We start from the raw sequence: 14,244 nt of genomic DNA on the forward strand, positions 1-14,244 counted from the left end.
GATTAGAGAACTGGGCAAAAACAAACAAGATGAACTTTAACAGGGAGAAATGTAAAGTATTGCACTTGGGCAAAAAAAATGAGAGGCACAAATACAAGATGGGGGACACCTGGCTTGAGAGCAGTACATGTGAAAAGGATCTAGGAGTCCTGGTTGACCACAAACTTGACATGAGCCAACAGTGTGACGCGGCAGCTAAAAAAGCCAATGCAATTCTGGGCTGCATCAATAGGACTATAGCATCTAGATCAAGGGAAGTAATAGTGCCACTGTATTCTGCTCTGGTCAGACCTCACCTGGAGTACTATGTCCAGTTCTGGGCACCACAATTCAAGAAGGACACTGACAAACTGGAACGTGTCCAGAGGAGGGCAACCAAAATGGTCAAAGGCCTGGAAACGATGCCTTATGAGGAACGGCTAAGGGAGCTGGGCATGTTTAGCCTGGAGAAGAGGAGGTAAGGGGTGATATGATAGCCATGTTCAAATATATAAAAGGATGTCACATAGAGGAGGGAGAAAGGTTGTTTTCTGCTGCTCCAGAGAAGCGGACACGGAGCAATGGATCCAAACTACAAGAAAGAAGATTCCACCTAAACATTAGGAAGAACTTCCTGACAGTAAGAGCTGTTTGACAGTGGAATTTGCTGCCTTCAAGGAGTGTGGTGGAGTCTCCTGCTTTGGAGGTCTTTAAGCAGAGGCTTGACAACCATATGTCAGGAGTGCTCTGATGGTGTTTCCTGCTTGGCAGGGGGTTGGACTCGATGGCCCTTGTGGTCTCTTCCAACTCTATGATTCTATGATCAAGATGGTACTGGCATCCCACCCTCGCACACTTAATCCTGGGGTTAAGTGAAAATTGGGTATGTTACAGGTTGCCTGTTCAGTGTAGAACAAGCTGAGCCAACAGGAACTAGCAAGGAAGAATTTTGTGCATTGTGGAATTTTGAGGGGGTATTTATTGAGACCTTTCGTAGGTAGCAGAGGAGGCACAGGAAGGGATGCTAGTGCCTGCAGGCCAGAGAATTACTCTGTCAATGTTAGTGCAGGTGAAGGATTAATCAACTTCCATGATCACACCATCCTCACTGTGGGCATAGAGTGTGGAATGTGGTTTCTTGCATTCTGTACCGTTTGGTGTGGGCAGAATAACTTCACTCTGTTTAGCTTATGCGAACTTGGACCTTTGTTAGTTAGGGGAAGTGGGGCAGATTGATACAGAAAAATTCAATCTCATATTTTAATGAGTAAAATAATAAAATTTTTGGCTTGATGCATGACATAACTAATCAATATTATAATAGCAATCATAAGAACCATTAAAGTTAGAAGATAATGAGAATATAATGACTTGAGTAAAAAATGGGTTTTGTAGCATTCTGCCCCACCAATGGGGCACTTCGATACAAAGCGTAAATTGTATGAGAATGGTAATTATTTGCAAAAATAATTTTTATTGTGAGAGATCATAATCAGCCTTACAATTTGTTGCTTAAAATCTAAATTATATATCAAAACGTACAGTGTTTCACACATATCATAGACTTTATGGCAGGTTTTCTTAACAAAACATCAAAATTTATATTAATCTTTCCTCAAACACCTATCCATTAAAAAGAAAACTTTGGAAAAACTTTAAAAGTGTAAGAACTCACATTAGTAATATTGTTGTTTTTGTTGTTGTTGTTAATACCCTACCCATCTGGCTGGGTTTCCCCAGCCACTCTGGGCGGCTTCCAAAAAAGATTAAAAATACAATAAAATATCAGTCATTAAAAACTTCCCTAAACAGGGCTGCCTTCAGATGTCTTCTAAATGTCAGATAGTTGTTTATCTCTTTGACACCTGATGGGAGGGCGTTCCACAGGGTGGGCACCACTACTGAAAATGCCCTCTGGCTGGCTGCTTGTAACTTGGCTTCTCGCAGTGAGGGAACCACCAGAAGGCCCTCGGTGCTGGACCTCAGTATCTGGGCTGAACAATGGGGGTGGAGATGCTCCTTCAGGTATACAGGACCGAGGCCATTTAGGGCCTTAAAGGTCAACACCAACACTTTGAATTGTGCTCGGAAACATACTGGGAGCAAATGTAGATCTTTCAAGACTGGTGTTATGTGGTCTCGGTGACCGCTCCCAGTCACCAGTCTGGCTGCCGCATTCTGGATTAGTTGTCGTTTCCGGGTAACCTTCAAAGGTGGCCTCACGTAGAGCGCATTGCAGTAGTCCATGCGAGAGATAACGAGAGCATGCACCACTCTGATGACACAGTCCATGGGCAGGTAGGGTCTCAACATGTGTACCAGATGGAGCTGGTAGACAGCTGCCCTGGACACAGAATTGACCTGCGCCTCCATGGACAGCTGTGAGTCCAAAACGACTCCCAGGCAGCACACCTGCTCCTTCAGGGGCACAGTTGCCCCATTCAGGACCATAGAATCATAGAATCATAGAGTTGGAAGAGACCACAAGGGCCATCGAGTCCAACCCCCTGCCAAGCAGGAAACTCCATCAGAGCACTCCTGACATATGGTTGTCAAGCCTCTGCTTAAAGACCTCCAAAGTAGGAGACTCCACCACACTCCTTGGCAGCAAATTCCACTGTCGAACAGCTCTTACTGTCAGGAAGTTCTTCCTAATGTTTAGGTGGAATCTTCTTTCTTGTAGTTTGGATCCATTGCTCCGTGTCCGCTTCTCCGGAGCAGCAGAAAACAACCTTTCTCCCTCCTCTATGTGACATCCTTTTATATATTTGAACATGACTATCATATCACCCCTTAACCTCCTCTTCTCCAGGCTAAACATGCCCAGCTCCCTTAGCCGTTCCTCATAAGGCATCGTTTCCAGGCCTTTGACCAGAGAGTCCTCCACACCCACCCACCCCGTCCCTCAAGAACACTACTTCTGTCTTGTCAGGATTCAACCTCAATCTGTTAGCCTCCATCCTCCAACCATCCCCAGGCACTCACACAGGACCTTCACTGCCCTCACTGGTTCTGATTTAAAAGAGAGGTAGAGCTGGGTGTCATCCACGTATTGCTGAACACCCAGCCCAAACCCCCTGATGATCTCTTGCAGAGGCTTCATGTTAAAAAGCATGGGGGAAGAGGACGGAACCGTGAGGCACCCCACAAGTGAGAGCCCAGGGGTCTGAACACTCATCCCGCAACACCACTTTCTGGACATAGCCCAGGAGGAAGGAGCGGAACCATTGTATAACAGTGCCCCCCAGCTCCCAGCTCCTCTAGACGGTTCAGAAGGATGTTATGGTCGATGGTGTCAAAAGTCACTGAGAGATCCAGCAGAACTAGGAAACTAGGAAACAGCTCTCACCTTTGTCCCTAGCCCGCCGGAGATCATCGACCAGCAAGACCAAGGCAGTTTCAGTCCCATGATGAGGCTTGAATCCCAACTGGAAGGGATCCTAATGGTCTGCATCTTCCAGGTGTGCCTGGAGTTGTTGAGCAACCACCCACTCAATCACCTTGCCCAAGAATGGAAGATTTGACACTGGACAATATTGGCCAGGTCTAAAGATGTTTTTTTGAGAAGTGGTTTAATGACTGCCTCTTTCAGCGGGTCTGGGAAGGCTGTATTGCAGAAGGAAGTATACACCACCCTGCAGAGCCCATTGCCCAGCCCTTTCAATCTCCCTATTATTAGCCAGAATAATCAAGGAGACAGATGGTCGGTTTCACTCATCCAATCCTCGGAGGTAGCAGATTGGAATTGATCCCATATAACATGACTAGACAGGACTCCAGCACTCTTCCGCCCTGGCCCTGCTCCCACGGTGGAGTCTACCCTTTGGGAAATTTGGTTTTGGCAACGGCAAAACAACATTCTTGGAATCAACACTTGCCTTATCTTCTACAATGGGGAAGACAAACATACAGGATCCTGTTTTTTTCCTGAGATATGACACTTGATAATCGGTCATATTATATTTAGAAATGACTTTGGCTACATAGTAAACAAGTTTTTTCTTTTCAGATTTATTGACTTTAGAGATTTCATGCAAACTTGTATATTGGGGCACTATTGTACACTAGCGGGGCACTTTTATATGTATCAATGTGCTAGACAGGACTCCAGTCTTAGTGTATCAAAGTGCCCCAACAGGCATTTTCAAAAAAACTAACAATTATTAATAAAACCACTGAACTTATTTAAAAATCACGTGTAATCCTGATTACTGAGTTGAATAACTTACAGTACCTTTGGTAATTTTTAATCTTAACTAAACGACGTAAAACAGTGTTGGAACACTTTTACATTTCATGTAATTTTTTAGTTGGCCATGCTAAAAACACACCTACTCTTGTCAAACACCAACGGCTAATTGGCGGGCAGTGCGGTTGTAACTGTTGTACTCACACATGTATAGACATGTTTTAGCGATGTGGCAACACGAATAACATTTCTTGATATTGAAATATTGTTGGTGCATCAATGTGCCCCTCTTTCTCCTAATTGTGTAAGGTTTGTGCCAGTTTAAATAAATGCCTCTGTAATTAAGGATTTGTTACCATCCTCAGCAACTATGCTCTCTCTCCCTCCCCACCTTCCCTTGGAGAATGATCTAGAAAGGGGATCTTTGAGGAACGCATCTCTTGCTTAAACGCCTTCTCTGTATCACAGGAATAGGGTGCATGACCCTTCTCTCCCCCACTCCTGGCAGACCAGGTTTGCCAGGCAAGAGGGGCAACTGACCTGGTAATCACCAATGCCACAATTACACCAGGTGACTGGTTCCACTGCTGGGAATCAGCTGGTCGTTGGGACTTGCATGGCTCTGGGCATTCAGCTGCAAACCCATTTTGGCTCAGCTGCATCTTTACCTGGCAGATACATTTGTTTTGTATAAACCAGTTTGGTTTGCATGTTTGAAGCTGAAGCCGATATCCAAGTTCTTGCTTGAATATTTCCAGACATAGCTTACCAATCATGGGAATCTACTCGGATCAGGTCAAATCATTTCGTTCTGTGAACCCCCCTGAGATCTTATGATGAATGGTGGTATATAAATCTAATTGATAAATTAGGATTGCCATATGTCCTCCTTTTCCAGGACACATACTCTTTTACATGAGTATGTAAAATGAGAGTCGTCATAGTGATCCATAATAAAAGGGGAAGTCAGCAAATGTGTCCTCTTCTTTGCTCTTCAAAATTATGTCAACCCTATTATTATTATTATTACTATTTTTATTATTATTATTTTAAGAAAGCTATGGGTTCCAAATTTGGTGTGGAAATTTTGCCACAAGCAGAACTGCAAATGAACAACTTGGGCTATGTAAAGAATGCTCTATATGAGTATAGCAAGGTGTCTACAGGCCTGCATAGGAGGTCATCAATCAATCTGTGTTGTTTTATTTAGGCGTTTCAGAAGAAGGTCAGACAATAGGACGCGGGAGTCTGTACATGCTTCCTACCCACCAAACATTCCCTATTCTACAAGGGACATGTCGGCTCCTATGGTAAGAGCTTTCCTGATCTTGACTAGCAGTGGGGCTTGGAATAATAAAGTGGTGGAAGGCCACTTAGAATGGACAGGAGCCATAGCTGCACTACAAATACGTACCAGCAATTGATGTGGTTCAGGGGAGGCAGGGCTATGAGGGCAAATGGGCCCTGCCCCACCAACCTCAGCCAGCTCCCACATGCCAGCTTTTTTCCTTGCATCTGGTCCAGAGGGAAGAGGCCCTGGCTGACAGCTTCCTCTTTCTCAGTGTCGCCCTTGTAGAACTCAGCAGGCAGGAGAAAGTTGGGGGAAACACTGGAATTCGTTGGCTCTGCCTGCCATTGGCTCTGGCCTCTCTGCTTTCTGCCCCGGTCCAAATAGTGGCTGGTGTGGTTCTCCCCTCCCCTCCCACCCCTACCTCTCCCTCAATATTGGGAATTGTTACACAGTGAAAATCTGGAGAATTTTCCATTGGGGAATCCATGCCTGCCCCTCCCCGCAATTACATGCTCCCAGCTAAGAATTCCAGCTTCCTTAACAAACTACAGCCCCCAGGATTCTTTGGGAGAAGGAAGCCAAGTGCTTTAACGAGAAAAGCCTGATGACCTGAGTGTGGGGGCAGGATGACATCGGATAGTGGCCCTTCCTCATCTGGTGTGTTTGAGATGTCAGCATGGCTTGCAGATGAAAACATTTGGAGAGGGTCACATTGCAGAATGCTGTCCTTCAGGCAGAATAATGTGAAGCAGCTTGGACAAATCATAATCTTGAGCTGGGATATAATTTTACTTCAAGACGGGGCCTGGTCCTGTTACGGAAGGAAAGGGAGCTTTTGAAAAACACAGGAGAGGATCCACACACAGCCTTGGGGAAGTGGGTCAGAACAAGGTGGAGGAAAATGACACAGAAAATACTTGGGACTATAGGAAGCTGGTCCATCTATTCCAAGTTTTATCCCTTAATGGCGTGGGGCCAGTTCACTTGTGGGATCACCTTATGCTCTACTGCTTTGGTCTGTGGAACTGGCTCTGTTTCAGGTGCCACATAACACTCCTTCTGCAGTTGTAAGGAATCAATCTTTTAGTGTGGCAGCACCTGCACCACTGACACCAGGCAGGCATGTTTGCTGTACTCTTTCTGGCACCTACTTAAAACATTTTTGTTTAGGCAAGCCTATCTAGATTGCAAGATATTGACCTGTTGTTGTATTTTTAAAAAAATACTGTTAATTTTAATTGTATTCACATAGTTGTTTTTATTGATCATTTTTTATTGATCATTTGTGAACTGCTTAGAGGTCCTACTACAGTCATTTGGTATACAGTGGTACCTTGGGTTACATACGCTTCAGGTTACATACGCTTCAGGTTACATACTCTGCTAACCCAGAAATAGTGCTTCAGCTTAAGAACTTTGCTTCAGGATGAGAACAGAAATCGTGCTCCGGCAGCCTGGCAGCAGCAGGAGGCCCCATTAGCTAAAGTGGTGCTTCAGGTTAAGAACAGTTTCAGGTTAAGTACGGACCTCCGGAACGAATTAAGTACTTAACCCGAGGTACCACTGTATACACTTTTTAAAATAAAAATAAATATGCAATGGCTGACAGTGGCTTTTCAGGGTTCTGGGCAGGAATTAACCTACTTTCCTTGCACATGTGTTTTGCCACCAAGCAGAGGCGGAGCTAGCTGCTCTGGCACCCAGGTCCTGGGGGGCACCGCCCGTGGCAAGTGTCCTGGGGGTGGGGGTGGGATGGGAATGTCACCCCCCTCGGGGATGACACTCGGGGCGGGCTGCACCCACCGCACCCCCTTCCTCCGCCAGTGCCACAGCTGTAACGCTTGTTGTGTTTTACTGAAGGACTCTGAAAATGAAGTGTGTGGCTATTTCTGGGTACCATCAACTCATGCCACTTAACAGAATCCTCACTAGTGAACTTTATATTTTAAAAATAACCTTTGCTTACACTGGTTTCCTTGCAGAGCACACAAGCAAATAGATACCCTGTGCCAGCGTACACAGCTAATCTGCAACCGTATTGTGACACTTATCACTACACTTCTCCCCTTCCCTCTCCAACAGCCATGGGGCCATCCATGGAGCAGCACTGCATCCCAATGAGGTTGGTAGCGGCAATGCAGAGAAAGTCACAGCTTGTGGTTCTGGGTTATAGTTTTTCTTGTGTGAGAGCTAGAAGCAGCTCAAGGGGCTGGGCTTGGAGCAGAGTTCCAATCCTGATTCAGCTTCAAAGCTCACTGTGCCACTCTAGGCCAGTCAATTAACTCTTTGCATAATATTGCAAGGTTATGAGGATCAAAAGGCATCACTCCATATAAGTTGCCCGGGGCTCCTTTGGAGGAAGGAAGCAATACAATTGTGATCAATAATAATAAATATAGTTTGTTTGCACATTGGCTAGTTCAGATATTAGGTCTGATAAAGCATGATTAGGTTCAGTATTGTGTCCACGCACCCCTGCCCTGGTCCAACTCCCACCATTGCTGCCCACACTGGTTGTGGTTGATGAGAGTTGTAGTCCACCTATGTGTCTTCTGTCTGTCTCAGGAGATAAGTGAGTACGCCTCCAAGGGTTAGGTCAAATCACATTATTTTCGCTGCATTAGCAGCACCAAAGAGACCTCTCTGAGGTGCAAGCTTGGGCAGTGTGTATGGAAGTCCTGGGCTGCCCAGATGACAAGACCCCTCTCTTGGCCTTTCTGATGTGGACCAAAGGAAAGCCGAGCAAGACGTTTAGCCCAGCTGGGCTGCAGGAGTTGCCCAAAGGAGGCGTATAAGATGCCATCCAACTGCCTTAGGGACTCCACTCTGAATTTGTGTAGTTTACTCCTTAGCCTTTTGTTCTTCTGAAGATGTTCCACAATGCAGCGTAGGCTTGGGATCAAAGTGGTTCTTCTCCTAGATGGGCTTCTTTCACAGGTGGATGAGGCCCATCTGCCCCTCATTTCTCTCTACAGCAATGTGTGTAAATCCTCTCTTGAAGATTAAACCCACTATTGGTCTTGTCTACTCAATCTGCTGGAGCCTGTCTTCACAGGCAGCAGAAGACCCTAACTCACCAAAGGTTTGAGACGCACTGGCTACCCTCACCTGGTTTAGCTGGCGAATTGAAGCTGTTTCCCAGGGGGGTGGCTGCTGTCACATGCTGACAGTTTCTAGGAGCCACAGGTGAGAGCTGAGTGGGGTCAAAGGTGGACAAACTACCCTAGAAGGAGCATGACGTGTCTCTCACCAGAGGTTCTTTTGTTGTTTAGTCGTCTTAGTCGTGTTCGACTCTCCATGACCCCATGAACCAGAGCATGCCTTGGAAACTCTTACTTTCTTCTCAAAGCTTCTCTTTTTTTATGTCCACGGAGTTTTCTTGGCAAAATACTGGAGTGGATTGCCAGTTCCTTCTCCAGGTGGATCACATTTAGTCTAAACTCTCGGCTATTATCTGTCCGTCTTGGGTGGCCCTGCACGGCATGGCTCACAGCTTCTTGGAGTTATTCAAGCCCCTTTGCCACAACAAGGCAGTGATCCATGAAGGGGACCAGAGGTTCTACACCTCCCCTAACACCTCATACACTCCTGTAGTCCACAAACCTATGGAGAAACACAGTTCTCCCATCCCTGAATCAGCACTTGGGAAAAATGAATGCTGGGAACATGTTTCATGCATATTTATTTAAACCAGCCTCCCACAACCTGGGGTCCTTTGGATGCTTTGGACTACAACTCCTATCAGCCCCAGCCAGCACTGTCTGGAGGGCACCAATTTGGGGAAGGCCGATTCAAACAGAATTGATGAAAAGGCAGATAAGTCAACAAACAGGCTGACATTTGACCCTTCATCCTTTGTTGCAGGCCTCCACCCCCTGTGCTGAAGACTGCAAAAACTCAGGAACCAATTTACCCTTCTCGACCTGCACCACTGCCTCCTGTATAAAACTGCCGATTTTTCCTTCACAACCCACCCTGATTGCAGAGCCATAAATCGCATAAAGTGGCCCTTGAAACCTTTTGATTCCCCCCAGCACTGGCTAAGAAATGGAACAAAATGCAATACCAAGGAATGTAAACTTAACAAGCAAATACCTCTACCAAAGCTCCGGGAACTGAAACCACTGGGCCTGTGAAAACTCTCTGTGCTGCGGTTGGGTGACATTGCTGGAGAAGTGGGTCACTTTCTGGGTGTTAACTGTACTTTCCCCCTTTTTAGGGTTATATTTAATCATACATGGTATGTGGGGTTCCCCTCCCAGGCTGTTTTTATAGAGAACAAAACATTAAGTGAAGACAGACATAACATTATTAGAGATAGTAGGAAATCAATTAGGATCAATTAGGAAATGTTACTGTTTTTAATCTAAATCGATATTTTTCAAAAAGACTCATATATTGAAGAAAGGCGGTTCTGCATTTGCAACAGAGACCAGCACTGAATGGCAGAACTTATGATGTCCCCCAAAAGCCCACCTCCAAAATCTGGAGCAATTTTGCGCTTGTAAAAAATTCTGCTTTAAAAAAATGACTAAGACTAGCAAAGGACATATATAAGCTTGTATCTTGCCCTTTTAAAAACAGAAAAGGGCAGCCTGAAGCATGGCAGCTGAACTGGCATGTGTATGAGTCATTCAGCTGCAAAGCTGAGAAGATGCCAAGCTCACACTATGATTGAGTTTTCTTTTTAAATGTTACATCTGTCTTCACCTATAGTCAGGGCCATACCAAGACATTTTGGCACCTGAGGCAGACCCCAAAATACCACTCCCCTCCCCGCCAGGGAAGAAGGGTTGAGGGAAGATCTACATCAGGAACAAGGAAGGTGGGAGGAAAGATCCACATCAGAATCTGCTCCCCCAGTGGATCCTGCTGCCCGAGGTGGCTGCTTCACCTTGCCTCATGGGTGGGCCATCCCGACCTGTAGTTGTGTAGAGGCAGGTGTTAAGAATTGCAGTTCAAATCAGACCAGCACATTTCTATGAACATCAATAGCTTCAGGTTGTTACGTGTGGGAACCTGTACACAAAAAGTCAAAACTCATGTTGGACTGAAGTTCGTTATTTGTGTGCACGTAACTAAAAGGCACAAGGTGGAAACACCAAGAAAAATCCCAATTGGTGGAGAACCCCCCCCCCCCGATTGAGTTCAGTGAGACATACTTCCAGATAAAAGTGTCTAGGATGGCAGCCACACAGCACCATCCTAGACACAGTTATCTGGAAGTAAGCCAACTGGGATTTACTCCCTGGTAGGTGAGTGTAGGATTTCAGCCTTAATCTACTTATTGCGAGAAGATGAAATGTATTGTTTGCATGTTTATATGTTTTAATAGTGTGTCTCGATGTTTATTATTAACGCATTTTAAAACATAGACAGTTTGAACTGTGCGCTGGCTGACACTAAACTGTAGATAATAATAAAAAAATGATGTTAGTAAAGTTTTACTTAACAATTTTAGGTTAAGGAATAAATTTTTCTAATTTACCAGTAATGGTTATTCAAAACAAAGGTACGAGAAAGTCACTTTTTGGGGACTAGGCTGGGGAGTGGGCTGCTCACAGTTCACAAAGCACTTATATTTAGCTCTCATGAATTTTCTTGAGTCCAAGTATTCTAGCTTTTAAATTAAAAACAAAACATTAATTGAAACGCAGAGAGGTGCTTGAGTATGTGATGGCAAAAGCACAGATTCAATGTATGTTGATTCATACATCTTTGGTATCTGTCTACCAAAACATCTCTGTGGGCTAGTGCAGAGATGCCACAGGTTCTTCCACCATTACCAGCAATCCTGCTGCTTCTACAGTTTGGCATTTGTCAGACTCAGGAAGATGCTATGCAGATACCGCTAATGACATGCAAATTAGTGGCAACTCTTCCATCTAGTTCTAGTGATGTATTTCCAATGTGGCCTTCAGACACACATGCAAGCTACTACTAAGAGCTGCTGATGTTTCTCATTTGTGTGTGTGTGTGTGTGTGTGTGTGTGTTTGCTGTTGGGAATGTGATCATAACTGCTGACTGTGCATATTAACCTGCAAAGTCAGTATGCACTTTCCAGCTACTTTGCACACACTTCAACTCAGCACACTTGCTGCAACATCTTTAGTGTGAGAGCACCAGCCTTGGTGCAAAATCCATTTTTATTTAAGCCCATTGAAACTGTTATGAGCACTTTAACCCTAGCAGCCTGCTGAAGAATTCAGTATACTGTACGTATATTTCATCACTTTTTCTTTTTTATGTTGCTTTTCGTGTCAGTCAGGATGTTTACATTGGCTAAATCTTGTTGGATTGAATTGCATCAATCTTTGCACCGTTGATTAAGCCAGATTTTTTAAAGATGTACCTGCTAAAGAAATTATTTTAGACTGGGAGCTGTAGATTAAGATTAGCTGAGGTGGCAGGATTTCTCTGTGTGCTATGCTTAGATAGTATATTGTTCATAGAATCATAGAATTTCATAAAGTGCAAGGACCATTACAGACACGTCTGCTACAATAGCTTCAGAGAATGAAACACTTTGTATTAAATTATGCTAAGAATTATTCCCACATGGCGGCAAATATTCAGCATATGCTTGTTTGGTAAATTTCTTCATAATTCTCGCAAAAAAAGAAGTCTTTAACAGTGTTTGCATATATTCTTATATAAATATATGTCTGCAGTTGCAATAATAAAATACTTGAACTATTGTGGTCTCCCCGATATTTGCAAAACTGTATACTTACCAATAAGTTTTTACTGTTCTGATCTGGAAACCAGCTACAAATTTGCTGGTGGATGGGAAAGGTTGACACAATCCTACTCAATAACATATACACATTTCTTGTGTGCTCAAAACACTTTATTCGTATCTAGTGGTACCTCAGGTTAAGAACTTAATTCGTTCTGGAGGTCCGTTCTTAACCTGAAACTGTTCTTAACCTGAGGTACCACTTTAGCTAATGGGGCCTCCCGCTGCTGCACTGCCGCCAAACGATTTCTGTTCTCATCCTGAAGCAAAGTTCTTAACCCGAGGTTAGAGGAGTCTGTAACCTGAAGCATCTGTAACCTGAAGCATCTGTAACCTGAGGTACCACTGTAACAGGGAGCTGAACTCAGATTTACTTTTGAGTAAACTTTTAAATTGGGGGTGTGGGAGTGTGCTTCATTATGGAGTACAGTGGTACCTTGGTTTACGGACAGCTTAGTTTATGAACAACTTGGATTAAGAACGCTGCAAACCCAGAAGTAGGTGTTTCGGTTTGTGAACTTTGCCTTGGGAGCAGAACATGTTTCGCTTCCTATTGAGTGTGTTCCATTTTTAAATTGAGTCCCCCACTGCTATGGGAAAACACGCCTTGGTTTAAGAACACTTTGGTTTAAGAACTGACTTCAGGAATGGATTAAGTTTGTAACCAAAGTACCACTGTATGTGAAAGGCTTTGCAGTGCCTGCCTGGTTTAAAGACAATGGCAAGAAGGACGAGTAGAGAAGGTCTGGACTTGGCACCAGGAGGACCCAGTCGCCATCTTCCCCAATAGGAATGTAGCTATTCGGTCTAAATGGGAATATCTATCTATCTGCTTTGCGTGCGTGATGCTTCCCTCAGTTGGGCTGGTACTCCTAGTTGGTTTTATTGTGGACATTTATACGCCATGCAAAAGTTCTTGGGGTGGCTTGCAATAATAAAATACCGAAATACTACTGTTTAGCTATTCCCTCTTGCATCCGGGCGCCCTTGATGGGCACGGGAGTCAACCCCACGGAACTCGAGTCAAGGAAGAAGACGCGTGTCGGGTGGTCACCCGGTCTCTTTCGACAGGGGCCCCGCGGCGGCGGCGGCCCGCATTCTTGCAGGTCGGGGTTGGCAGAAAAGACCCGTGTGCGCGTGCGCGAGCGAGCGAGGGGAAGGGACCTCAAAGCCCAGCGGGGCCCCGGCGCTTCGCCCTCTGGGCCGGAGGAGTCCCAGCCCTCCTCCCCGCGCGGCTCTCGTTCCAGGCGAGACCGTTAGAGCGAAGCGGAGAGGCCGACGGACAGCCGCGTCGCCATGAAGCTGTTGGCGGCGGCGCTGCTCCTCCTCTTCGCCGCGGGCCTCGGTGAGCGAAAGGCCCGACCCGGGCTCCCTCACACGCGCGCCCCGTCCCCCTACCCGGGCGGGCAGCGGTTCTCCCACGATCTTTATTTGTGGGACAAGCCCAAGTAGCGTCCGAAGCAGGCAGCCTTTATCAAGTTAGGGGCCTCCAGGCGTCGCTGGACTACAACTTCCACCATCCCTGTCCTCTAGGCTGCTAGCTAGGGAATGGTGGGAGTTGTAGTCCAGAAACACCTGGGGACCCCAGGTTGAGAAAGGCCCGAGCGCCTGTGAGCTGTCCATCATAAAATGAATACGCTGCCTGATTGTTTAGAAACCCTCAACGTGGTTTACAAAAAGGTAACCCTGAGAAGATGTCACAACCCTGCTTTAAAACATACAAAAGTTAAAATACTGAAACGGATTGCCTCAGCTTTCCAAGCGTCTCTGAGCAGGAAGGCTTTGTGCAGGCGCCTGCTTGATCTCGAGAGGGAAGGATCAGGAGCCCAAGTCCACCCGTCAAGGCGGCCCCCTGGGCACAAGTGGGGCAAGGCCTTGGTCCTGGCCTGGGAGCAGATCGGCAGCCAGTGCCGATCTCTGAGCGCAGGCCTCCCTCCTGTCGGCACTCGCGCTGCAGCCTCCAGCTCAGTCCCGAGGGAAGCCCCACACACAACACGGAACACACGTCCTAATAGAGATGGGTTTAAGGCAGATGTGGGTATCCA

The 14,244-nt window shown here is 45.8% G+C and overlaps 2 protein-coding genes across 9 annotated transcripts in view; both read left to right on the forward strand.

Annotated features, from left to right (window-relative positions):
• Positions 1-12,157, forward strand: part of ADAM9 (ADAM metallopeptidase domain 9) — a 93,540-nt gene extending 81,383 nt beyond the window's left edge. For both annotated transcript variants that reach the window (XM_082200292.1, XM_082200293.1), the window contains 3 exons: positions 5,379-5,478; positions 7,442-7,581; positions 9,324-12,157. In XM_082200292.1, the coding sequence (XP_082056418.1) occupies positions 5,379-5,478; positions 7,442-7,581; positions 9,324-9,405 (322 nt within the window). In that variant the 3' untranslated portion in view covers positions 9,406-12,157. The remainder of the gene's footprint in view (positions 1-5,378; positions 5,479-7,441; positions 7,582-9,323) is intronic.
• A 1,131-nt stretch (positions 12,158-13,288) lies between these two features.
• LOC309519430 (disintegrin and metalloproteinase domain-containing protein 2-like) overlaps positions 13,289-14,244 on the forward strand; it is an 88,727-nt gene continuing 87,771 nt past the window's right edge. For 3 of the 7 annotated variants that reach the window (XM_082200392.1, XM_082200396.1, XM_082200398.1), the window contains exon 1: positions 13,289-13,544. In XM_082200392.1, the coding sequence (XP_082056518.1) occupies positions 13,496-13,544 (49 nt within the window). In that variant the 5' untranslated portion in view covers positions 13,289-13,495. The remainder of the gene's footprint in view (positions 13,545-14,244) is intronic. The other 4 variants (XM_082200391.1, XM_082200393.1, XM_082200394.1 and 1 more) reach the window with 2 other exon arrangements.

This window comes from Podarcis vaucheri, assembly GCF_965113315.1.
Source record: "Podarcis vaucheri genome assembly, chromosome: 15".
Lineage (NCBI taxonomy): Eukaryota > Metazoa > Chordata > Lepidosauria > Squamata > Lacertidae > Podarcis > Podarcis vaucheri.